Source organism: Ictalurus punctatus, chromosome 28 (assembly GCF_001660625.3).
Source record: "Ictalurus punctatus breed USDA103 chromosome 28, Coco_2.0, whole genome shotgun sequence".
Lineage (NCBI taxonomy): Eukaryota > Metazoa > Chordata > Actinopteri > Siluriformes > Ictaluridae > Ictalurus > Ictalurus punctatus.
In genome coordinates, this window is record NC_030443.2 from 12,983,787 (window position 1) to 13,010,354 (window position 26,568).

The 26,568-nt window shown below is 38.6% G+C and overlaps 1 protein-coding gene and 1 long non-coding RNA gene across 2 annotated transcripts in view; one reads left to right on the forward strand and one right to left on the reverse strand.

Annotated features, from left to right (window-relative positions):
- The window catches only part of LOC128629368 (uncharacterized), a 65,769-nt gene extending 45,654 nt beyond the window's left edge, over positions 1-20,115 (forward strand). Inside the window, exons 2-3 of the long non-coding RNA XR_008393738.1 lie at positions 15,053-16,431; positions 16,621-20,115. This is a non-coding gene — a long non-coding RNA (uncharacterized LOC128629368). The remainder of the gene's footprint in view (positions 1-15,052; positions 16,432-16,620) is intronic.
- Positions 65-22,391, reverse strand: ca4a (carbonic anhydrase IV a). Its single transcript, XM_017459639.3, has 8 exons — positions 22,118-22,391; positions 9,868-9,915; positions 9,552-9,716; positions 6,585-6,730; positions 5,701-5,793; positions 5,175-5,241; positions 3,938-4,101; positions 65-3,823 (listed from the first exon to the last, which is right to left on the reverse strand). Exons 1-8 carry the CDS (start codon positions 22,179-22,181, stop codon positions 3,650-3,652), a joined length of 921 nt encoding a protein of 306 aa, XP_017315128.1. The 5' UTR covers positions 22,182-22,391; the 3' UTR covers positions 65-3,649.
- Positions 22,392-26,568: the final 4,177 nt, after the last annotated feature.

Consider the following 26,568-nt stretch of genomic DNA (forward strand, 5'->3'; position numbering starts at 1 on the left):
TACCTTTTAATATGAGTAAAACTGAGAAAAAGTCTTTCAATTTGAAGCAATAAAAGGCATCTGGTCCATTATTGAATTCAGAACTCTGTTTCATTTTCATTTTTCATATATCTCTTCTTAATAATCAGCATTATATATAATCACTTTATATATTTAAATACACATTTACAGAGAATATCATTCAAAATCTTGCGTGAACTAAATCACAAAACAGCAATCACATTTTCAATTTTCCTCAATTTCCATAGGATTTACTGAACTTTGTCGAAAATGCTCAGACATTGGTACAAATAACATCACCGATTAGAACAGTGCTCTACATATTAACATACACAAAAATAAATACATTAAAGGTGTACAAATAACACAATAGAAAAAGAAACAAGAATTATGTGTGTCTTTATATCATACTCATGCTTTGGTCTTCTATGCCCTTTTTCCTACAAATCCTAGCAATTAAATATTTTTCCCAAAAGATTCACTATACAATCACATTCAGGGCTTCTGAGACCTGCAGAAACATGAACATGAACACTGCTCATGTAATCCTATCATGTGGTCATGTAAATAAATCAGCCACTTCACTCTGGAAGAGAGACCATTAGATGTGCAAAGTCTATTGCAGTAGTAGGTCTGATGAAGCTTCGGGGATTAGTAGCAAAACAGCTTCAAAATTAAAATGCATCAGCTGTCTGAGGAAATATTCATAGACGCAAATGTAGAAAATTGGAGTTAGGATCGGACCATTCCTAAAATTAATATCTGGCTCAATGGGTGATGATTCTGAGTAATACTTTGAACATCTGTACTTGTTAAGAATGATTATAAATAATTTCAATTTATACAGATGCTACTGAGAAGTATGAAGACCCTCTATGAGAGACAATAAAATAAGAAATGTGGTTATTGTGGCTGTTTATATAATCGTATTATATGTTATTGCTCCCGATGGCAAGTTAGCGCCTTGCATGGCAGCTCTGCTCCCAGGGGTGTGTGTGTATGAATGGGTTAATGAGACACAGTGTAAAGCGCTTTGGATAAAAGCACTATATAAGTGTGCCATTTACCATTTAATATAATTGTATTTTACTATATTTTAACATAATTAGTATTATTATATTTTCCAGTCTTGATCCATGACTCGGTTTATGATTTTTTTTTGTAACACTTGCACCACTTTTGGTTATTTTTAGCTGACCTCCTTTCATCTAAGAAGCTAACAAGACCACACTGTGGCGTTTTTTGATAGCGTTGAAAGTTATTTCCACAATGGTAAAAAAACTGCTGTGGTGCCTTATGATCTCCAACTACCATCTAAAAAGTAGAATCTCTTCAGCTTGGAATCTAAAAAGTGACTGTATGCCACATTAGGGACAGAACACTTGTGGTAGATTTGGACTATGCTGCTCGGTAAAAACTCTTGAGGTGATGTATTGTCAGGTTTGAATCAATACCTAAATGTTTGCTAGTAGCATTAGCTGGTTTGAATTAGTGCCTGGGCTGGTCTTGCTAAATGACAGTTGATATATAGTAGCAATATTGCAAATTGTTTCTAGCCATCTTGCTAGTTGGACAAGTTAAGATTAGCTATATTATCTAGCTGCTGAGTTGTCTAACTGGCTTGCTGTTATTTCAGGTTTAGAGATAATTCAGTTCTGATGTTACTGAGCTGAACTGGCTATAACAAATAGAGGTATTATAAAAACGGCTGAATCCAGAGTTCCTTTGCTTGTTGGTGCAATGTCTATGAGGAAGTAAATGACTTGGGTGTTGGCATCTACAGTTTCTGACGGCCTTACGTCCTAATGAAATTGCTGTTCACAATGCTAAAAATGTCAAAATATGACATGCTAATGACACCACTTTCTGTCATGACACTGAGGAAATGTTTGGGTTTTTTAAGACTTACGTGCCATCCTAAGATAGATGATCACTAAAATAATTACTGTAAAAATAATTTTTAAAAAACAAACAATAAAAAAAACCCATGGGAATCTAATTATAGCTTGTAATAATTTCAGCTTTTCAGGAAATGCTTTGAATTTTTTAAGTTTTTCTTTTTTTGGTCAGAATGCTGTTCTGAAGTCTTGCGCAAAGAAAATTCCTTACAGTCCCCTCCGAAACTACTGGAAAAGAAACGCCAACTTATTTGTTTTTGCTGTATACTGAAGACCCAAATGGTTTGAGATCAAAAGATGAACACGAGAAGAGAGTTTAGAATTTCAGTTTTTATTTCCTGGTATTTAAATGTAGATGTGTTAAACAACATAGAACGTAGCACATTTTGTATCAGACCACCCAATTTGTAGGTGAGCAAAAATATTGGAACATGTGACTGACAGGCATTTCTTGTTACCCAGGTGTGTCCTGGTTGATTGATTGTGTAAATAATGAATAGCTCTGAACATCTACTCTTGGTGAAGAATGCATTTGGGGTAAAAAGGATAAGCCAACATGAAGATCAGAGAGCTGTCTAGGGGAGAAAATTGAGCCATTTAAAGCTGACACAAGAGGGAAAATCAATCAGAGGCATTGGGCATAGCCAATTAGGAATGTCCAGAAAAAGAAAGAAACCACTGGTGTACTGAGCAACAGACACCATATGGGTCAGCCAAGGAAAACAATAGTTGATGACTCTCGTCTCATATTCATCTTTTCATCTCAAACCCAAATGTCTTTGGTGTATAGCAAAAACAAGTTAATTGGCCTTGCCATTCCGATAGTTTCAGAAGGGGACTGTATATACAATGCTGTCCATTAATATTGGCACGGTTGGTAAATATGAGCCAAGAAGGCTGTGAAAAATTGTCTTTATTGTTTAAGATTGTGATATTTTGTTAAAAAAATTCACAAAAATATTCTGTTCTCATGGATATCAAACAATTGCAAATCAAAAAACCTCTTATAACCTAAATATATGTGTGCAACAATTATTGGCGCCCTTTTAGTCAATACTTTGTGCTACCTCCCTTTGCCAAGATATCAGCTCTGAATCTTCTCCTATAATGCCTGATGAGGTTGGAGAATACATGGCAAGGGATCTGAGACCATTATTTGCTCATATATTTACCAAGGTTGCCAATATTAGTGGAGGGCACTGTATATCGTGTGTACGTGACTGTAATAGTTTTCCCCATTATGGCCTGCATCATTGTTTTGATCTGTGACCTGTAATTCATGATGTTGCTCGGTTCAGAAATGACACTAAAACTCAGAACATCCCAGTGGGGTGTTCGTCATTCTTCAGCTCTGTGTGTGTGTGTGCGTACAAATCTAACCTATAAATAATATCATTGCTCTATGTTGACAGACAAATGTCCACATGCTGACTGCTCGTGCATGTGTGTGTGTGCATGAGGCTCCAGTTTGGCTGTGCCTCAAATAGATAAAGGCCATGCATTCATAACCTCTCTGTCTCTCTCCAGAGGACTTAGCTGGGTTTCTATTGATAGCAATGAACACAGTTCCAGAGAAGCCATCCAAAATACCAGTATGTTATGCGCCTATGTGAAAATGAAGTCTCACCTCCGAGATGGAGGCCAAAACATAAGTGCATTCATTGTGAAATGCACATGTAGACGTGTCTGTCAATCCATTTGGCTTTTCGATTCTGTGTGTGTTGTTGCTGGATTGGGGTATGGCTCATCCTCTAGTAGAGCTGGGAAAGGCCCAGAGCTGAACACACCAGGAGAAGGGTGAAGCTGATCATGACTACAGTGCTGCCGGAGCGGTGCACAATACGGCCCTTGTATGGTTGCACTGGTCTGAAGGTTTTTATCATGGGCTTACCATCCGTGAACTTCAAGGAGGAGAATGCTGAGAGCTGTGCCATGAGAAACACATACATAGCATGTTAAAATCACTATACAGTTTGATATCTCATTATCCTTACCAAATATACTAGTGGGTATTAGTACCTTTAATATAAGCATCTCACCTGCTCTTTGCTCAGTGGGATGGGATGTTCAAATACAGTCCATACCACTGATTCAGTGCAGGAAGGGGTGGTCAGAGAGCCTTCATAACGATAATACTTGGTCATGTTCTCCTCACTGGATATTAGACTGCTCAGGGAGATATCGCTGAGCGTTGTATTTGTATCTAGGGCAAAAAAAAACTATTCGTGTCAGCTCTTATATTCATATAAAATACAGGGATGTTTTTCTATGATATTGATAAAGTGCATTTTATAGATATCACTTTACCATAAGCAGTATATTTATACTTAACTAATGCTTTTATAATGATGAATTAATACATGCACTAATGCTTCATTTGACTAAAGCTAGTAACTCAGACTCTGACAAGGAAAAATGAAGAAAACGCAGCCCTTAGCTTGGAATTCTTAACCCGGAAAGTCAAGAAGGTCTCCTCAACCCAGGGTTCAGCATATGACATCATGCGAATATAAGAGTCAATAAAAATACCACTTCACTATATTAAATGCCTTTATAGTAGTATTTACTTTAGATCAATCAACACAGAGATATTAGTTGATTTAATCTATAAAATTGAACATAGAGTTCACTGTTTTGTGAAAATTAACACATCATGATCAATAATGGTAACTAGGTTCTTGCTAGCAAAACATGTGCTTTCATGGAGATGTTCATGTTTTTTCCCTCACTTTGTAGCACAAACATGCCCAGCTCAGGCCCTATCTAATCACCATTATCACATCAGGAACTAATGAAACATATACGTTAACAGCCATTGAGTCATAGATGATTAGCATGATTTGCAGTATTAATAATAAGCCTTTACATTATGAACAGTCTTTGGGCTAACCTACATTGTGTACAAAATGCAATGTAAATGATTTTTATTACTTCACTGCATAATTCATGATATTAATTAACAGAATGAGATAAAACTTAACTATTAAAATTATTACTGGCTATTGTACCCTGTACATTATTAAGCCTTTTTTGGATTATTTATTTATTTATTTAAAGTATTTGATGTTTTATAATGCACACTGTTATACTGAATGACAATTCTGAATTTATTGTTTTTTTTTCTTTATATAAACACAGTTATAACACTACACAGAAGAGACATGATATTATTTATAATTAATTGTATAACTTACAATACTTTACATACAATATTTTACATACAAAAAAAGACTCTCATTGACATATTTCCAGAATATATAAATATACATTACTCACCAGGATGTTCCACTTTTGTTAAAGCTTGTATGAGTTTGTCATACTTTCTGTTTGCACTCCTTGATTCCTGCCAGGAATAAATATAGTATGTTGATTTTTAATCTTTGCACACAGGCTGCGCAATTGAAGAATTAAGTGTACTATGACAGACAGCCAAATAATCCTGCAATACTTTGGGGCAACTTGCACACCAAAATATTGTCCAAAACTGTTGTTCTGTGGCAGTCCTTTTTTCTTTTACTAAAAAACTCAAACCCCTTTCAATTTCTGATTTTTGTCCTTGTAGTTAGTGCGTTGTTTTCTTAAATCAAGTACCAACATTTCCAACAGCGACTTGCTGTATTGATGGAAATAATGTCCGCAGCAGGTCAACTTTAAGCAACTGAATAATAAAATTCACCCACCCGACTTTAAAAAAAAATCAGGTGGATTCCATAACGGCATTTTGTTGTGCAAAGCCTTTAAGACTGCTAATGCTATATGATATTCTGACTGATATTATGAAAAAAACATTTAACAGTGGCACCTCATAAAAGAATCCCAGCACCGCCACTCCAGTTTTGTCCTTCAGAGCTTCTTCCAATGATTTAAAATCCTGCCTCATATGAACAATATGCATCTAATGAGAGAGAGAGAGAGAGAGAGAGAGAGAAAGAGAGAGAGAGACCAAGACCAAGAATGAGGGCCATTATTATTAACAATTTTTTTTTTTTTTAACGTAGTAGTATTATTATGTAGAGTTAAAATCTCTTAAAAACTACGTTAGCTAATGTAGCCTAATAATCAGACTGATAGCGCAATCAGAATGAAAAACCTTTAGGTACACTTATAAATTGGTATGACTTGATTGATGTCAATCTAAATTAAATTATTAGCCCATTAAAATGATAATCTTCTTTAAAAAAAATTTAAAAGTAAAAAAAAAAAAAACAAACAAATATTTTAATCCGAATCCCATTACTTCTACAAGTGGATTTGGATGCACATTCAATGCATAATCACCAACATGTGAGAAAACTGTATTGAAAATACAGTTTCATCATGGATAATACAAATCTTCCTTCCCATTTATATTGTATTTTGCTTTTTAAAACCCCATTTTCTCCCAGATTGGTCATTTACCAATTCCCCTGTCACACAACAATATATTTTTGTTTGTTTGTTTGTTTGTTTGTTTGTTTGTTAAATAGGAACATTTAGCTAAGATTGACCTTCTTGGCTTTGCTAACATCCTGCGTTAACATTGTCTGCTTGTTACACTGACAAGACTTCTGGTTGTTATGGTAACACACCTTGTAATTCTGTTTAAATTACATATACATGTAAACTGACGTTTTTGACAGAATCCGATTGTTCTGTGATGTTGATACTGTACGTTTCCGTGTAAGTGTGTGTATAAGGGGATCATACCTCCATGGGGTACTGCTCTCCATCGATAGTGTGTTCAGACCCGGGGCCTCCTTGTTCTCCCCAGTGGAAGTGAAACTGCACAGCTTTGTAAGTGGCTCTGAGGTCCCCCCCACTCACATTGGCCAGATGCGGCACAGATACCTTCACTACAGAAGAAAAGAAACTGAAACAACATCTGTCTCTGAGCAGTGTCCCTTATGTCTTTGAGTCAGTGAGTGAATGCAGTTCAGGTGGAGGATGCTGATTCAATTCACTGACGCTTTTTGGAATCAAATTATGCATTAGCAGCAGTAGTCAGCTAAGTTAGAGGACAAATCCTCCTCCAGCGTGTAGCCTTGAGTCTCCCACAGAGCCTTCTGAGCGCTGTTGCCTGCATGCTATGAATGCTATGGCATTTTATTCACTTATCTGAGGAGATAATAACTTTGGAACTTTGTTTTTCAATGTTTGCAGCTTCAGATCAAGTTTTAAGATCATGTGCAGCCTTATTGAAGGCTGTAGGTGTAACACAGGAGAAAAGAGAAGTGACTGTTTTTAATTTCAATGTTATTTTTAGGTTTATATTAAAGCGCTCATTGTAATACATTATCAATGATATCCTAAAACATTTGACTATGAAAATCAATTTCATATACACTTTCATGAAGAAATCTTTACATCAAACAGTGCTTGGAACCCTACTTGCATTTATAGTACATATGTTTAATTTATTCATTCAAATCTATTCAGAGCTGTATTGAGTATCCATCCATCCATCTTCTATACCTTTTCAGGGTCAGAGCCTATCCCAGGGAGCATGGGGCACAAGGCGGGGTACACCCTGGACAGGGTGCACAATAACATACACACTCCCACACCCATTCATACACTACGGACACTTTGGACATGCCAATCAGCCTACCATGCATGTCTTTGGACTGGCCACCATGCGCCATGCTGTATTGACTAAATGCATTAAATAGCTACTTAAACTTGCTGTTTATTATTTTCAAACAGAGTGCATAACATGCAATTTTTAAAGACTGAGGTCTCCTACTCGCTCCTGGAAATCAACCCTCCTGTAGAATGTAGACCTAACCTAAATCCCAGATCCTGATTATTCCTATGAGTGTTACTCTCACTCTTGCTCTCTCTCTCTCTCTCTCTCATATACTTTTTTATATATATATATATATATATATATATATATATATATATATATATATATATACATACTTGAAATTCGAAGGATCAGTCTGCGGGTCAAGACTGTTCATCAACACTGTAAGTTTAGACCTATTAGATGTACCGCAGTTACTGAATAACATGTTTTAAGATGAAAAAAATGTAGTTGAATTTCAGTGTCTGAGCGATAATGCATGCTTTTAAAATTGATCACAGCCATGGCCAGAAAACATGATCTTGAATCATCTTGTCAGATGTCAAATGAAACAAAACCAGTTTGCTCTGTTTTGAGCCAATGGGATAAGCAGAGGAGACAATAGGGACCATGCTATGCATGTTGGTCTAAAGTCCACCAGACATCAGCACAGAGGTGTTTTTATTGCTGGGCTGATAGTGTGAAGAAGAAAGCAGGGTGGGTTGTAGGAGTGCTGTCAGGAAGAAAGATTAGAACACATAACACAGCAGCAAGCCTCAACTCTGTCACTCTGCATTGACCTTTTTTCTGGAGAGCTGCCAGCGCATCATCTTTTGAACAGATGTACAAAGACACTTTGGTCATAGAGCCTTTTAAAAGATGATAGCTCATTTGTGCTATTTATTCCACGTATTTATCATTATTTCATTTCCCTTTCGTTTTCTTTTTTTAAAATTTGACTTCCACACTGTTTACTCATCAGAAAACTTTAGAATAAACTTGATGAGGTCGTTTTAAATCTGAAAGAATCCACATGAGGTGAAGTGATCAAGGACAGCCAAGAAGGCTCGATAACATTAGGAAAGCTTTGTACATTCAAGAAACTGCACTTTTTTGTGTTTTCCAAACATTTGTACATAAATAATATGGTTATATCAGCTCTATTACAATTACTATTGTAATTTAGTAAATAAAATGCTTAATGTTGCAATAAAAGGTGTATTTCCTTTCAGTGCAACATTAGTATTGTAATATCAGTGTAGGTCAGTGGTGGCTGGTCGTGATGTTAGATCGTAGGGTAACATCTAATCTATCAATAGCTCCCAATAAAACTATTAGGGTTGAGCAGTCCTTTATATATATTTCAAGGTCTCAACTGTGTTATAAAATAATAAAAATGATTATAAATCATAATGTGATGCAATTATCACAGACGCAGACACACACACTAAAAGGTAGATCTCCATTCATTATCTTTAATCTAATCTGAATTTTTGTGTTAAGTGTACTGTAGGTGTAATGCTCTACTGGGTTTATGCAATGTTCCTCTGAATACCAAATATGGTGAACAAAAAAATACATTTCATTTAAGGATTGATTTGACAATGTGTGCTTAGTCTATCTTCTTTTTACTTCCCCTCCGAAGGCATTTTTTTGGGGGAAAAAGTCCAAACTCTTTAGAGATGGTTTTGTAGCTTTTCCAGCCTGATCCAGCATCAACAACTCTTTTTCTGTGGACCTCAGAAATCTCCTCTGTTCATGCCCTGATACATTTCCACAAACACGTGTTGTGAAGATCAGACTTTGATAGATCACTGTTCTTTAAATAAAACAGGGCACTCACTCACACCTGATTGTTCTCCCACTGATTGGAAACACCTGACTCTAATTTCACCTTCAAATGAATTGCTAATCTTAGAGGTTCACATACTTTTTGCCACTCACAGATATTTAATATTGGATCATTTTCCTCAATAAATAAATGACCAAGTATCATATTTTTGTCTCATTTGTTTATACCAGCCATTTCTGTTGTACTGTTTCTCAAAATCCTTTCCATGAATTTGGACAGATTTTTGCCAGGTTTATGTGCTTGATTAACCCCTTACCAGAGTGTCCATTGTTTTTCAGGTTGCCACTGAAGACCTCTTGGTAGCCTCTGAATATGAGCGGAGTGAGTTTGTGGTCCAGCTTGGTTTTCCTGGTCACTATGTTGATAGGTGACTGTTTGTCCTTGGTGCAGTCTTCATGCACGTCATGCCAAGAATCTGGTCCTGTAGAGAACACGATGGAAACATAATGACCTTTATGTGTACACTAGTGTTGCGACCATAATAATGACTTATTTAAAAAATCATCTATTATTTCTCTCTGAAACTCTGCAAGCAAAATTGCTGTTATGCAGCACAGAGATGATGACCTTACCTTTGCAGGATGAATTACAGGCCACCTGGGACTGGTAGCACCAATTTGCTGAAAGAGAGACACATGATGCATATTAATACTTCGAAAGGAAGTGGATAATTGTGAACTTTCGGTGTAATGAAAGCAATTTGAAACTCTGTACACATATATGTCTAAATGTCTAAATGTACCACCAATTTTATATATATATATATATATATATATATATATATATATAAGTTCGTAGATTCGACCTCATGGATTTCTATACTGTAATGTCTTAGTAGCACGTGTACAACACAGTGTTCCCATATATTCGTCATTTCTCTTCTCAGTTATAAAAATGTCCCAAATTCACAGGATACAAGACACATCCTAGTCTCTAGAATCACACCTAGTATCTGTCAGATTCTCAGGGTTTCTTATTGAATTTATTAATACTTCAGAATATAATGGTTTGTTGTCTGCCTTATAGATATCCAATTTTTTAAATGTCATTAAAGATCTTGTAATGTAATCGTATCTTGTAATGGGACAGTGGTAGCTCAGTGGTTAAGACATTGGCCTACTGATCTGAAGGTTGTGAGTTTAAATCCTAGCACTGCCAAGCTGCTGGTGCTGGGCCATTGTGCAAGGCCCTTAACCCCCAACTGCTCAGTTGTATAAATTAGATCAAATGTAAGTTGTTCTGGATAAGGTCATCTGCCAAAAATGCTGTAATGTTTTCTTGTGTGTCAATACATAGTAATCATATAATTTTGAAGATATATTAGACAAACCTGCTTGCTATACAAAGCATCTAGCAAGATTAGTTAGATTAGAAAAATCTAATCTAATCACACTGCTTCATCTGGTGTGCTCTGGATACATGACCATCAACTTTCAAAATTACTTAAAACGGAGGACATGAGGCCAGTTCAAGCAGACATGAGCATTTTCTGTGCATTGCACACCAGCTGTGATACTGTTTGTGTATGATATTCATACAGTATATTTAGACATGCAGTGTGCCAGTCCCAGGGTCCTATGCACAGTTCTGTTAAGCTAGCTAAGATCACTTTATCTCACAATCATATCCTTGCTGTGACGATATGAAACATAACAGATTGTGATTGGTTATTGAACCGTCCGGGGTTGCTAGGTTACTAGGTTAGGTTCTTGCTGTGTGTGTAGTGAGCAGAGTGAGACGTATCACTCGTGAGATCGACAGTAAAAGTTAACCTTGAGTTTACTCGACTGTTCAGTCGAGTGTGTTAAGCTAGCTTTTACTCTTCGTTGCAATACTGAAGTACAGTCAGTACAACTAAACTAAACAGCAACCAGAAAGTGAGCCAGAATGCTTTAAAATATTTTTGAGACACTCACAGAAACTTTACTATACATGACTGGCAGGGCTGTTAAAGTAGCTATTCTGATTTTCTGTCAAGCCATCAGATTTTAACTTTTGGTTCATGAATATAGCCCCTGTCTGTCACAATCTTCAGACATTTATTAGACCTATATCATATAAATAGCTTTTCAAGTTATGATGGGGCTCAACTTGCGTAGGATGTACAGTGGGGGAAAAAAGTATTTGATCCCCTGCTGATTTTGTACGTTTGCCCACTGACCAAGAAATGATCCGTCTATAATTTTAATGGTAGATTTATTTGAACAGTGAGAGACAGAATAACAACAACAAAATCCAGAAAAACGCATGTCAAAAATGTTATAAATTGATTTGCATTTTAATGAGGGAAATAAGTATTTGACCCCTCTGCAAAACATGACTTAGTACTTGGTTTAAAAACCCTTGTTGGCAATCACAGAGGTCAGACGTTTCTTGTAGTTGGCCACCAGGTTTGCACACATCTCAGGAGGGATTTTGTCCCACTCCTCTTTGCAGATCTTCTCCAATTCATTAAGGTTTCGAGGCTGACGTTTGGCAACTCGAACCTTCAGCTCTCTCCACAGATTTTCTATGGGATTAAGGTCTGGAGACTGCCTAGGTCACTCCAGGACCTTAATGTGCTTCTTCTTGAGCCACTCCTTTGTTGCCTTGGCCCTGTGTTTTGGGTCATTGTCATGCTGGAATATCCATCCACGAGCCATTTTCAATGTCCTGTCTGAGGGAAGGAGGTTTTCACCCAAGATTTGACGGTACATGGCCCCATCCATCGTCCCTTTGATGCGGTGAAGTTGTCCTGTCCCCTTAGCAGAGAAACACCCCCAAAGCATAATGTTTCCACCTCCATGTTTGACGGTGGAGATGGTGTTCCAGGGGTCATAGGCAGCATTCCTCCTCCTCCAAACACGGCGAGTTGAGTTGATGCCACAGAGCTCCATTTTGGTCTCATCTGACCTCAACACTTTCACCCAGTTGTCCTCTGAATCATTCAGATGTTCATTGGCAAACTTCAGACGGGCATGTATATGTGCTTTCTTGAGCAGCGGACCTTGCGCGCGCTGCAGGATTTCAGTCCTTCACGGCGTAGTGTGTTACCATTTGTTTTCTTGGTGACTATGGTCCCAGCTGCCTTGAGATCATTGACAAGATCCTCCCGTGTAGTTCTGGGCTGATTCCTCACTGTTCTCATGATCAATGCAACTCCACGAGGTGAGATCTTGCATGGAGCCCCAGGCCGAGGGAGATTGACTGTTCTTTTGTGCTTCTTCCATTTGCGAATAATCGCACCAACTGTTGTCCCCTTCTCACCAAGCTGCTTGGCAATGGTCTTGTAGCCCATTCCAGACTTGTGTAGGTCTACAATCTTGTCCCTGACATCCTTGGAGACCTCTTTGGTCTTGGCCATGGTGGAGAGTTTGGAATCTGATTGATTGATTGCTTCTGTGGACAGGTGTCTTTTATACAGGTAACAAACTGATATTAGGAGCACTTCCTTTAAGAGTGTGCTCCTAATCTCAGCTCGTTACCTGTATAAAAGACACCTGGGAGCCAGAAATCTTTCTGATTGAGAGGGGTTCAAATACTTTTTTCCCTCATTAAAATGCAAATTAATTTATAAAATTTTTGACATGCGTTTTTCTGCATTTTTTTGTTGTTATTCTGTCTCTCACTGTTCAAATACAACTACCATTAAAATTATAGACTGATCATTTCTTTGTCAGTGGGCAAACGTACAAAATCAGCAGGGGATCAAATACTTTTTTCCCTCACTGTATATAGGGAAGCATCATCACTAATAGGGCACTGGGAAATATAATCTGGCTGACTGCTGTATGACTAGTGCAACACCACTATTGTACCACTTACTCGAACACTCTCTGTTCTCTGTCCTACACTACTGTTCTATTGTGCACTCATTTCAGTTTTGTTTTTTTTTTTGTTTGTTTTTTTGGATTTTTCCCTGATATTCTTCCTAATTTAGTCTTAGCCAATTCCTGCCCACCAGTCAGTTCACCACTATCATACAGCATCTAACAACCAGGGAGGGTGAAGGCTAACACGTGCTTCATCCGAAACATGAAGCCAGTTACTGTATCGTTTCAAAATGCTGCTACATCGAAGGGCAGCATAACAGACTTGAAGGAAAACACCATTCGCTCCATTCCACATGCATGACCTAAACACCTGTGATTGACAACCCCTCCCAACAAGAGAACACGGCCAGTTTTGCTTTCTTAGACTCACGGATGGCTATGGCATCGCCAGGATTCAAACTCATGATCTCTGGATAATAGGGTGACCTTTTCTGTCGCGCCATTTGGACGCCCCTGTGTGCTAATTTCTGATCAATTTGTGATCAGCCTTGCCTCGTGCACATGTCAGCATGTGTTACAACAGTCAGCTTCTTTAACAGCTAGATGCTTGGATTATATTTTGCCTCATTTTTGAAAAAGGTATCCTGTGAGTCTACAAGATGCGTAGATTTACACTAAAATGTTTCAATCCATGTCATTCTTAACTGATGTTAAAAATACCCTAAGATGGACTTGCTCATTTACATGCATTTTTTTGTCAAGGGAAAAAGTATGTAGTCAAAACCGTTTTTTTTTAATTTTATTTTTTATTTTTTTATTTTTTTTAAATGATCAAACTAGCTCAGCTTTGTCATTTAAATTGACTGACACACATGCATGTGTTATATTATGTATCATCATTTGAGGATGACCTGTAATTCTAACCTGTAATGAAAATGATACGCCAGTGATTCAGTCACTTTATATTGTAGGTTACATTATTCAGTCTGGGAACTAGAGCCTTGTGAAAGTGTTCCGAGACGAGACAAAATTATTCATTCATTCATCTTCGGTAAGCACTTTATCCTTTATCACGGTCACAGTGGATCTGGAGACTATCCCAGGAACACTGGGTACAAGGCATACAGCATGGATGGGATTCATCGCAGTGACCTAATTATTATATTTAGATTATTATATTATATTATTATTATTATTATTATTATTATTATTTTGACCAATTATTAAAATCACGGGTTCTCAAAGTGGCGTCTGGAGACTCACAGGGGTCTGTGAAGCAGAGGGTCTCTAATTTTATAATTTAGTTAAAACAATGGAAATCACAACCCACCATTATCACTTTATTATTGAATTATTAAAGATTATAAATGCATTTACTCCCAACCTCAATAACACAAATGCAAGTCGAGCTATAAGTAATGTCAGCTTGGACCTAATGTGTCGTGTCTGTGGAAGGTTAACGAATATAAAGTTCTATGGCTCTAATAAATCCATAAAATATAATTTTACAGATATAAAGATAAAATGCAGATATTTAACATAAATTCTACAGTTAAAGAGGTTCCTGGCTACAAAATGTCATTCCAAATGAAATTTTATATTAATGTTTTATATTAGAATATTATTATAGGCTCATGTTAGGGAAATAAATGGTCACATTTTGTAGCCTATTAAACTTCTTTCCAAATTCAGTTCCATACTCAGCACTGATGTTCCTCTTGTGTCTGTAATGAACATGTAGAACAAGCAGACACTCGGTATTGTGTCTCTCTACAGCCATGCATCTCATTTTGATCTTTTGAGCATTGCAGAACAAAAGAAAGGTCAACAATACAGCGGACATCTCAGCCGGTTCCTGCTGTCCAGGAAAATAAACCAAATTTCTGAAAACAAGTGAAGTACTGGTCATGCTGTCTATGAGCATGTGAGCATCAGAACTGGACCATGGAGCAATGGAAGAAGGTGGCCTGGTCTGATGAATCATGTTTTCTTTTACATTTTGTAGATGGCCGGGTGTGTGTGCGTCGCTTAGCTGGGGAAGAGATGCCACCAGGATGCACTATGGGAAGAAGGCAAGCCAGCGGAGGAAGTGTGATGCTGCGGGCAATGTTCTGCTGAGAATCTTTGGGTCCTGGCATTCATGGGGATGCTATTTGACACGTACCACATACCTTAACATTGTTGCAGACCTTCATCTTCAACGGTATTTCCTAATGTTGTTGGCATTAAGGGAACAGCACTCTCCTGGCTCAGGTCTTATTTGACTGATTGCTATCGGATTGTAGATGTAAATGGTGACATCTCTATGCATACTGAGGTAAAGTTTGGTGTTCCACAAGGTTCTGTTTTAGGCCCACTGCTTTTTACTTTATATATGCTACCTCTAGGTCAAATCATTCGTAAACATGGAATTAGCTTCCACCGTTATGCTGATGATGCACAGTTGTATGTTTCAGCAAGCCAGATGACAGACAGCAACTTAATAAAGTTGAGGAATGTGTAAAGGGCATTAGACGTTGGATGCTTATTAACTTCCTCTTACTTAATTCTGACAAGACTGAAGTACTTGTACTGGGACCACATGTAGCTAGAAGTAAGCTTTCTGATTACATAGTAACTCTAGATAGCCTTTCTGGTTCATCATGTTCAGCAGTAAAAGACCATGGCGTGATTATTGACTCCAGTCTTTCATTTGACGCTCATGTAGATAATATTACTAGGATACCCTCCTTTCATCTCAGAAACATTTCTAAGATAAGAAATATAATGTCACTCCATGATGCAGAAAAATGAATAATTAGTAAGGCATTGTAATGCAGGGGAAGAGCTTTGTCTTACAAAGCCCCACAGTTATGGAACAGCCTTCCAATTTGTGTTCGGGACTCAGACACAGTCAGGCTGAAAACATATTTGTTTAGTCAAGTTTCTTGTAAATATTTTTTTTCTTAGGTAAAAAAGCAGATCTAGAGGGCTCACATGCATAGAGTGTTGTGGTGAACTGGGATGTTTGGTGCTGTCAACCCCCACTTTCACGCGTTCCCAGGTTTGTTGATGGTGGAGTGGCTGGCCTCCCTATGTCCCATGCAGCTTTCATGTCTGTGTTAACTTCTGGCACTCCCTTGCCAGAGTCTTGCTGGAGACCCTGCTTGCACTCATGCGAAGTACATTAACCACTATGGGGCAATAAGTTTACCTAATAATCTCTTTCTCACTCTCTCTCTCTTCCTCTCTCTTTCTGTCGAGGTACACATGATACTCCTGAGATACCAGTGATCCTGACCTCTTCTGCTCTCCGAACCTGCCTCATCAATTGGATGTTACACGCTGCTACTGAGGATGCCCCAACATGGGGCAGCCTAAAGACCATTGAGATTGCTGATAAAGGTACAATTAAAAAACCATAAGATGGCTTTGGACATATATATATATATATATATATATATATATATATATATATATATATATATATATATATATATATATATATATATATATATGTATGTATATGTATATATGTATGTGTGTAAAAATGTGTGTGTGTGTGTGTGTGTGTGTTTTTTTTACCCTTCCCAGGAGTGGTCAAACAACAAAGATCACTCGAATAGCAAGAGATGTAATAGTCCACAAGGTCTCAAAGGAACCCAGGGTAATGTCTTAGCAACTAACGGCCTCTCTCACATTAGCTAATGTCAATGTTCATGAGTCCATCATCAAGAGAACACTGAACAACAATGGTGTGCATGGCAGGGTTGCCATTGCTCTCCAAAAAGTACATTGCTGCTCTTCTGCAGTTTGCTAAAGATCATGTGGACAAGCCAGAAGGCTATTGGAAAAATGTTTTGTGGATGGATGAGACCAAAATAGAACTTTTGAGTTTAAATGAGAAGTGTTATGTTTGGAGCAAGGAAAACACTGCATTCCAGGATAAGAGCCTTATTCCATCCATGAAACATGGTGGTGGTAGTATCATAGTTTGGGCCTGTTTTGCTGCATAAGTAATGTCAGCTTGGACCTAATGTGTCGTGTCTGTGGAAGGTTCACGAATGAGTGTTCTATGGATTTTATTCTACAGTCAAAGAGGTTCCTGGCTACAAAATGACATTCCAAACTAAATTATATATTAATGCTTTATATTAGAAGATTATTATAGGCTCACGTTAGGGAAATAAATGGTCACATTTTGTAGCCTATTATACTTCTTCCCAAATTCAGTTCCATACACAGCACTGATGTTCCCTTTGTGTCTGTAATGAACACTGTAAGCAGACACTCGGTATTGTGTCTCTCTAAAGCCATGCATCTCATCAGTGCTCATTTTGATCTTTTGAGCATTGCAGAACAAAAAGAAAAGCCAACAATACAGCGGACATCTCAGCCGGTTCCTGCTGTCCAGGAAAATAAACCAAATTTCAGAGAACTGAAGATAGATGACCTTCTGCACGTCGACTGGTCATGCTGCCTGTGTGGCATGCTTAAGGAATTTTCAACACTCCTTTGGGTCACAATACAAACAGCTTGAACTTTCCCCTGCTAAAAATCTAATGTATTAGCATTTTAATCCTAATTTGTTAATACCATAATATTTAAACCCTGGTTTGTGTATGCCTTTAAAAATGATAGTACTGCAGAAACAATAGATTTGTCTGCTATAATAGCTGTATATCAATTACTTGCACTACACTCTCGGAGAGTAAAAGTGTAACAAAAGCATATGAAACTTTTTCCTTTGTATAGCTTTATTCTCAAAACTAATTATGGGCCATTTATGTAGGCTACAGCAAATCATTTTAAAGGAAGGCTAGCCTGTCTGGTCTGATCCCACAGATGAGCTACTGTAGCAGAAATTGCTGAAAAAGTTCATGCTGGCTATGATAGAAAGGTGTCAGAACACACAGTGCAGTTTTATTCTATCATAGTTACAATTATACTTGTCATTATAAGCTTGCACAACTGCTCTGCTGTCTTGCACAAACATTCTTATCGTCCTCCACAAGTTCCTCCATTAGACACTTTTTTATATCATTATAATTAAGATAAACTTGACCTTGAACTACTCCACTCTATTGCAATTGCAAATAATTATGTATTGCCAGGAATATTATTTTCCTCCTTGGGTTCTTGCACAAGCCACAGACCAGTCAGTAGGCCCATGCTGACCCCTGTCCACCATAGAAAGCATCTACAATGTGCATGAGAGCATCAGAACTGCACCATGAAGCAATGGAAGGAAGTGGTCTCATCTGATTACTCATGAGGTACATGTCAAAGAGTTCAAGGTGTTGACTTGGACCGCCATATTCTCCAGATCTCAATCTGATGAGATCTGAGAGTTCCTGTGAGATGTGCTAGACAAACAAGTCCGATCCACGGATGCCCCTCCTAGCAACCTGACCTTGAACTAAACTCTATTGCAACAATAATGATGTGTTGCCAGAATATTACGTTCTTCCTCTGGCTTTTGCACATGTCGCTTTCTCAGTACATTACTGAAAAACAGTTTGCACAGCAGTTACCATACAGCTGCTAATTTTCTTCTTATTGTATGTGGAACATGAATATGAGTCTCTGTAAGTACAAGTTGACTGTTTAATTTGAAGTGGTGTGCTTGGACCAAACACCAAGATGAATTCCTAGTACATTTTAAAAGTGCCTGGCAAATAAGGTGAGCCCTGATTCCTGAGAAAGGTGACATGAGTGAGTGACAAGAAAAGGTTCCGTTTAGATTATTTAGAGAGCTGTACCTTCCATGGTACACACCTTGTTACCTCACCTACCTTTTGTCTCTTAGAGGACCTAGAGGACACAGTGTACCATAACTCATTTAAGGTCGCAGATAACATCACATTGAAGGACATAAGAAGAACCTCCGAGGTTTGATCATTGTACAACTTGTTGTACAGCTTGTTGTAAATTAATGATCTATGACGGAAGAAAGGAACATGAACGTCGGTCGGTCACCACCGACATCGCCACGTCACCTGATCACACCCCGCAAACATCAAGCAACGAGCAGGTAATACCTCAACTGCTTTTGTAACGTGTCACCCCAGACTGACACAGAAATGAGCTCAGCACTTCGCCGGCCTGCTAAGGACGCAGATCATCCCTGAAACGGTTGACGCAAAGACACGGTGTCTGGCCCCGTTTTTCGTTACAATTTGGAAACCCATGGTCACAGCGCTATGAAAATTGGATGAGCAATTCGCAGATGTGCAGATTGCACAGATCCTGGCCAAGCAAGCCGCGCTGTTTACTCTGTGTGAAGCTCAGTGCTCGCTTTATAGAAAGCCAAATGGTCCATAAAACGCGCAGGACGCAAATGGTTGATTTTTGTGCCTCAAGCTGGGCGCAAATTGCGCATTAGGCACGTCTGACCTGACCAGAAAGTCATCACAAAGACATTATACAACAAAGTAATAGCTACTTAAACAAGCAATTAGAGCATCTAAATTTATGTGACCGATAATCATCATTTATCTGAGAAGCTCCATTACTTTGCTCTCCAACTATGAATAAAGGTACCAAACTGCCAAAATGTACTTTTCTTTGTCATTATGGTGTATACTACAGACTACATGGCCAAAAGTATTTGGACACCGGACTGTCACACCCACATGTAAACCTTCTCTAAACTAATGGCAAAATTTAGAAGCACACAATTGTATAGGATGTCTTTTTGATGCTGTAGCATTACAGTTTTCCTTCACTGGAACTAAGAGGCCTAAACGTGTTTCAGCACGACAGTGCACCTGTGCACAACGCAAGCTCCACGAAGACATGGTTTGCTAAGGTTTAAGTGGAAGAACTCAAGTGGCCTGCACAGACCCCTGACCTCACTAATGCTCCCGTGAGCATAAATGAATGGGTAATTCCCCACAATTGTGGGTAATTCCCCACAATCACACTCCAAAATCTAGAAGAAAGTCTTCCCAGAAGAGTGGATGTTGTTATAAGGGCGACTAAATCTATAATGGAACAAGTGTGATGGTCAGGTGTCCACAAACTTTTGGCCATGTATTGTATCTTTTACCTGGGACAGTACATCTGGTGTATCCTCAGTAACAAGGAATATTCCAGGTTAGTAGCTTGATTTCTGAGAGTATAGATGTCATTTTAATGGTGTTTCTGTAGTACAGATCACAATCAGCCACTAATAAAGCTGATTTTAACTAAGTTGTTGTAATTATCACCTCAATTGACTGATCATGGAATTGAATGGTTTCAATACAAACCTCAGTGCCTTAAAAACATTGTACTGCAGTTTTAAAAATGGAAACATAGGTGATGTGAATCATTATAAGGTGACATTAAATTTGTCACGTGACTCAGGATCTAACAAAGAGGCTAAAGCTGTTTTAATAAATGTATAGTATGGTTATAAAAGGTCATAAAGGGACTGTATGACTGACAACCTTAATAGACATGTAGCTATGGTATTACTTTGTCTTACACCACAGGCTCCCTATCCCTGGTCCTGCATATTTGAGCGTTTTCCTTCTCTAACACACCCAATTCACCTCAGGACTCTGCTCACTCACTCATTCACTGCGTTTACATGGACAACAATAATCCACTATTAACCCGATTAAGACAATACTCTAATTAAGAAACTACCATGTAAACAGCAATTTTTAATTACCTTAATCTAATTAAGGTCATACTCGAAGTAAGCACTAATCTAATTAAGACAGGTGGAGTACTCCTGTTTTAGTCGCATTATGGATGTGTATTACAGACATGTAAACACCTTAATCACACTATTAACGTCGTGTGAGAGTTTTCACCGCATTTTGAGACAGGACACGATCACACACGGCAGTTTTATGTTTTACGGCGAACAAGAGAGCACGGCTGCGTCCCAAACCGCTTACTTGCGTACTATAGGCCTTTAGTGGGGAAAAATACATGTATCTCGGGTACTATATAGACGGTAAGTACGCGGTTTGGGACGCAGCCCACGTCTTCAAGCAGTCGTCTATTTGCACGTACAGCATGACAAACAATTAACTGCACTTGAAGCGTTCGTAAAAAAACAAAAACAAACAAAAAAAAACACCCAAAACTGAATACGGTACCATAACGAAGACGAACTGTATGTCGATACGTGAAATTCTGGAGGGACGTCGGACGGCATGGCGCGGTGACGTAATGACGCGGTGACGTAATGACGCGGGCTCTTAATCTAATTATGTTCTATAACGTAAAACGGGAACAGGACAGGAGTATTCTAAAAGCGACTCATGTAAACACCTTAATCACATTATTATCTTACGTAAGGTCAATTAGTAAGGTCAATAATTAGATTACTGCTGTCCATGTAAACGTAGTCACTGTTATTAAACGTAATTCGAATTTTGGGAGCGTTTCGGACGTTTTGGCTTTCCACAGAGTTTGGGTTGAGACAGTGCGCGCAGGTGCAGCGGAGGCGCTCAGAGATGTTCCTCCTGCGGTCACAGATGCTGCGCAATGCGGCGACGCGTCCTGCTTTTTCTGCTACACTTTCTACCTCAGGAAGGTTTTCTCTCAGACCATTAATCAGTTATGTCCGTGTCCGTGATCGGTGACTGATGAGAGAATATGCAGGACAGAAGGAGCGGGATGTTTCCTGATGGACGGTGGCAGGTGTGTCCGACCTTTTCCGCGCTCATAAGAACATTAGGTGTGAACTTATTCAAAGGCCACGAATAGCAATGAACTCGTGGAAATGTTTGTTTTCACACATGCGCTTTCCTAGCCTACTGTGTGAAGGTTAATAATAAACCACAAGTGTCTTTCCAGTCTATCTACAGAGTAGAGATATCAATAAGAGGCATAAGCTACATCTGTAAGAAAGTAAAATAATAATAATAATAATAATAATAATAATAATAATAATAATAATAAGTAGAAGAAGAAGAAGAAGAATGTTTGCAGATATAGCCTACCAGTCGCCAATTCAATCACCTGACATGAAAGCAGTTACTTAGTTATTTTCTAATGGTTTAAAGTGCAACTTCAACTAAAATTAAACTATAACCTGCTTTAAGAATGCCAGAAGACTGAATATATCCTGGATAATGAATAGACTCACCTACACCGGTGCACGTGCTCCAAACCGATGCGAGGAGGAGAAGACGCCAAATAAGCACGCGCATTGTGGAGCTTCAGCAGACGCACCAACACACAATGGGACCTTTGATGGGTTTTTTGTTGTTGTTGGGGTTTTTTTTCTCTCTTTTTGATCGTGATGGGTTTTCAGGAGTGTCGTGCCTATTTATTAGCCGTGTGTGTCCGGTGGCACCTCCCTCCAGTAAACACGCAGGCGGAGAGCGTGGCTGCTGATCGATGCGCTCATATCACGCACCTTCGTCACATTCTGCTGTGTGTGTGTGTGTGTATGTGTGTGCGCGCGCGCGCGCTCTGTGATATAGAAAGAATAAAATGAAGGTGGTTTCGGTTAACGGAGACCTACAGTAAGGTGAGGGTGACCGCAGACGCGCACGCGACCTGTGAGGGAATGTGCACCTGCACGGTGTGACGCTTCAGTAGAGCGCGTCAAGGGATGCGCGCGCGCACAAACGCATACACGCGCCTTTCTCGTACGTTCCGATTACTCTGCATCATTGCGTTAAGGCACATCAAAAATGTATTAGTTTCCAATTACGCGTTGCGCCCCGTCTTGCCGCACTGCGCGTGTAATTCTGTGGCGTGTATTGGGGTTTATTCGTACTGTATTTATACAGTATGGACATTTAGCTAAACTCACACACACTCATCATGCTACAGATCAGTAACTACCCAAACTAACACTTCATCCTGTCCACCGAGGAAGAAACTTATATCTTGGTAATAGAAACTAATATTTGTACCGGACATGCGCACCAATGCTAAGCTGTTAACCCAGAAAACAAGGTAGAAAGCATTCAAACTTACAGGAAGACGTTAAAAAACAAAAAACAAAAAAAAAAACTAGTTTTCCTCCATTCTAGGTGAGCTTGTGATGACTGATGAAACATTTGAACATTTGGATCTTTGTACTAAAGTGCTTCATTCTGATTTTTTTATGAAGCCTACACAGTTATAAGAAATGGTTGATATTTTCCACCGGTGGAAATGCAAAAAAAGGTGTTAGAACTGTATTCGGCTTATTTATTATAATAAAAGGTGCCTCGCAGCATCAGGGTTGGGGGTTCGAATCCCGTCTCCACCCTGTGCGTGTGGAGTTTGCATGTTCTCCGTGTGCTGAGGGCAGGGGGGTTGGGGTTCCTCCAGTCCAAAGAAATGCGTTGAAGGCTGACTGGTATTTCCAAATTGTCTGTAGTGTGTGAATGGGTGTGTGAGTGTGTGTGCGATTGTGCCCTAAAATGAGTGGGTACCGCGTCCAGGATGTCCCCTGCCTCGTGCCCCGAGTCCCTTGGGATAGGCTCTAGGCTTCCTGCAACCCTGTGTAGGGTAAACGGTACAGAAAATGGATGACTGGAATAAAATTACCTAATGATTAATAATTCTACAACCAGAATCCTATTCACTTTATGGTGTACTAATATCTGGAGTTTTGCCATTCTGTAGTCATGTTTGAAAGCACAGTGGAGGATATCCAGTGGTAAGTTAGGTTAGTGAGCATACTGGTTGTAGGGAATAGAGAGTAAGGCAAACTTTCAGACACAGAGTCATATATTATTATAACCTGGAATAAAGCATAACTTATTTTAATTTCTGTCTCTGTCTCTCTTTCATATCAAATAATATTTTTAATAATTAACATGAATGACCCATAAGGAAATTAACAGGCAATGTAATTTCCGCCCGTCTGAGTCTCTTCCCTCAGCTACTGCTTATCCAAAAACAACTTAGGTACTGTTTCTTATAGCTGTATTTGTCAGGCTCAGTGCACACAGCTTTCAGGGAAACATTTTTGGGGAAATTGTTAGTTTGGTAAGATACAACCCACCCCTCAAATGCATATAAAACAAAAGCTTTTAGCAACTCAGACAACTAATTCCCATAATTCCATGAGCATATATTGTATATATGATATATATTGATTTTTCTTTATTAGCATTTTAGATTTTTGGTGTAATATGATACCAGTGTAGTCCCACTACTGACTGCGGTGCCTCCAGAGGCCCAATACTATCATGTCGATACCAAAATGACAGAAATGTTTAGAAAGTGTACAGAGACCTGGTTATTTCTAAATATTAGCAAAATAAAAATGACAATCTTTGACAAAAGGCCACTCACTATAATCAGCACAGCGACAAACCCGAGATGGAACTTCCTATGTGCCAACTGATCACAATTCATGGTGATCCTGTTGGCTGTGAAGCAATAACATTTACTATATCTCATTCTGGAAAAGCTGCTGTAAATATGTGTACAGTGGGGGAAATATGTATTGGACGTATCAAAATTTTTTTCAGTAAATATATTTCCTATGACACTATTGTCATGAATTCAGAGAGAGAACTCCGAACTACAGTTCCCAGCAGCCACGGCACCATAGTCACATGACCACCTGCACCTGAATCACGGTAACGGGCACCCATGTATATAGCCACAGTTTGCACTGCACTCTTTGTCTCACATTTGTCTTTCTTTACCTTTGTCCCTGGTACCATGTTTTATTCTTTGGTTTATGTTTACTCTTTGCCACAGTGTTTTGCCTTAGTCACAGTGTCTTGTATTTTGTTGGTTTATTTATTAAAACGTTTAAAATTCTGCACCGGCATCCGTCTCATCTTCCAACCGTGACAACTATTCACATGAAATTTTCACCAGACATCGGTATTAACTCAAGAAATCTGCAAGTATAAAGAATTCAGAAACATTAAATTCCATAAATAAAGTTATGTGTAATAAAGTGGAATGACGGGAGGGGGGGGGGGGTATTGAACACGCTAACTGAAATTTATTTAATACTTAGTGGAGAAGACTTTGTTTGTAATGACGGCTTCAAGACGCTTCCTGTATGAAGAAATTAATCAGCCGTAGTATTCAGGTGTGATTTTGGCCCATTCTTCTAAACATATTGTCTTTAGATCTTGTTCAATTGGATTCAAGTCAGGGGATTGACTGGGCCAGTCTAACACCTTGATTTGTTTTCTCTGAAACCAATTGAGAGTTTCCTTTGCTGCATGCTTTGGATCGTTGTCCTGCTGGAAGGTCCACCCACGTCTCATCTTCATCATCCTGGTGGATGGCAGCAGATTCTTCTCAAGAATCTCCCAGTAAAGGGCTCCATTCATTGTTCCTTCAATTATATGAAGTCTGTCTGTACCATGTGATGAAAAACAGCCCCACACCACGATGCTTCCAAATCCAAACTTCACTGTTGGTGTAGTGTTTTTAGGGTGCAGTGCTATTTCTTCTCCAAACATGGTGTGTAGTATGACAGACAAAAAGTTCAATTTTGCTCTTGTGTGGCCAGACTACACTCTCCCAGTACTTCATAGGCTTGTCCAAATATTTGGACAGGCAATGGCCCAGTCAATCAAATAAAAGAGTGCACCACCCCAGTGTTAGTACCATAACAGGTAGTTATATACATTTTGTGCTAAATGTATTGTGTTGTGTACATTTGTTCTTGCATACTATTTTAATAGTGTACAAAATTACAAAATCCTTAGCTATATTAAAGTTACAAAAATCAACATCTGTTTGTCCTTTCAAAAAAAGAAAGAAAGAAAGAAAAAGATGCTGCATGGCTTAGGGGAAATCAAGTGGAACGCATGATTAATAAATTAATACAGGTACAGTGAACCTCTTCAGTCCATTTCTAGCAGTTACATTTATGCCCTCATCTGCAGCCCTAGTTAAATACTTTAATATCTGCACTGCTACTTTAGTGTTACATTAAAAGGTTCACTTGCTCTACACTGTGTATCTGGGGCTAGGGTTCCTATCTACTGCAGCTTGTAGCATTAGTAAAGATGTTTTGAAAGGTTAAATGTGATTGTGATCCTGTGGGAACTGGCACCCAGCAGCCTTCAGATCATAGCTCGGGAGGTGCAGTTCAATCTTTAACAAAGGCTTGCTGGCATCTACTGGCAAACGGTCAGAACTACATCAGGATATCATACTCCAGTACTACAGGGTTTAGAATTATACCTAATTTATTAGCTAATTAGGAAGGATTACACTGGCTGAATTTGATGTGTTAGAAGAAGGATAACATAAATCCCTGTAGGACTGAGTCTTCTCAGCTCTGGTTTAAACACTAACTATGATAAACACCAGAGACTCACCTGTGTATCAGTTACACAGGGCTTGAGTAAGTGTAAACTCTGATGTGCTGCCCAGGTCCATGTTTTGTTGCTTATATAGCTGAAATCTAATTTATCTTACCAATAAAACGTAATTAAGCATGATGAGCTGTTTAGTTAGTTAAATGCATTATACAGACTAAGGGACCTGAACGATTCTTCTCACATCACACATAAAAGGCCTTTGAGTTTGCACTGCATTTTTTTGTTCAGTTTAATAAGTGTTTCCATACACCTGCTTGTTCCTGATCCAGCTGAGATCATCTTCTAAATAATT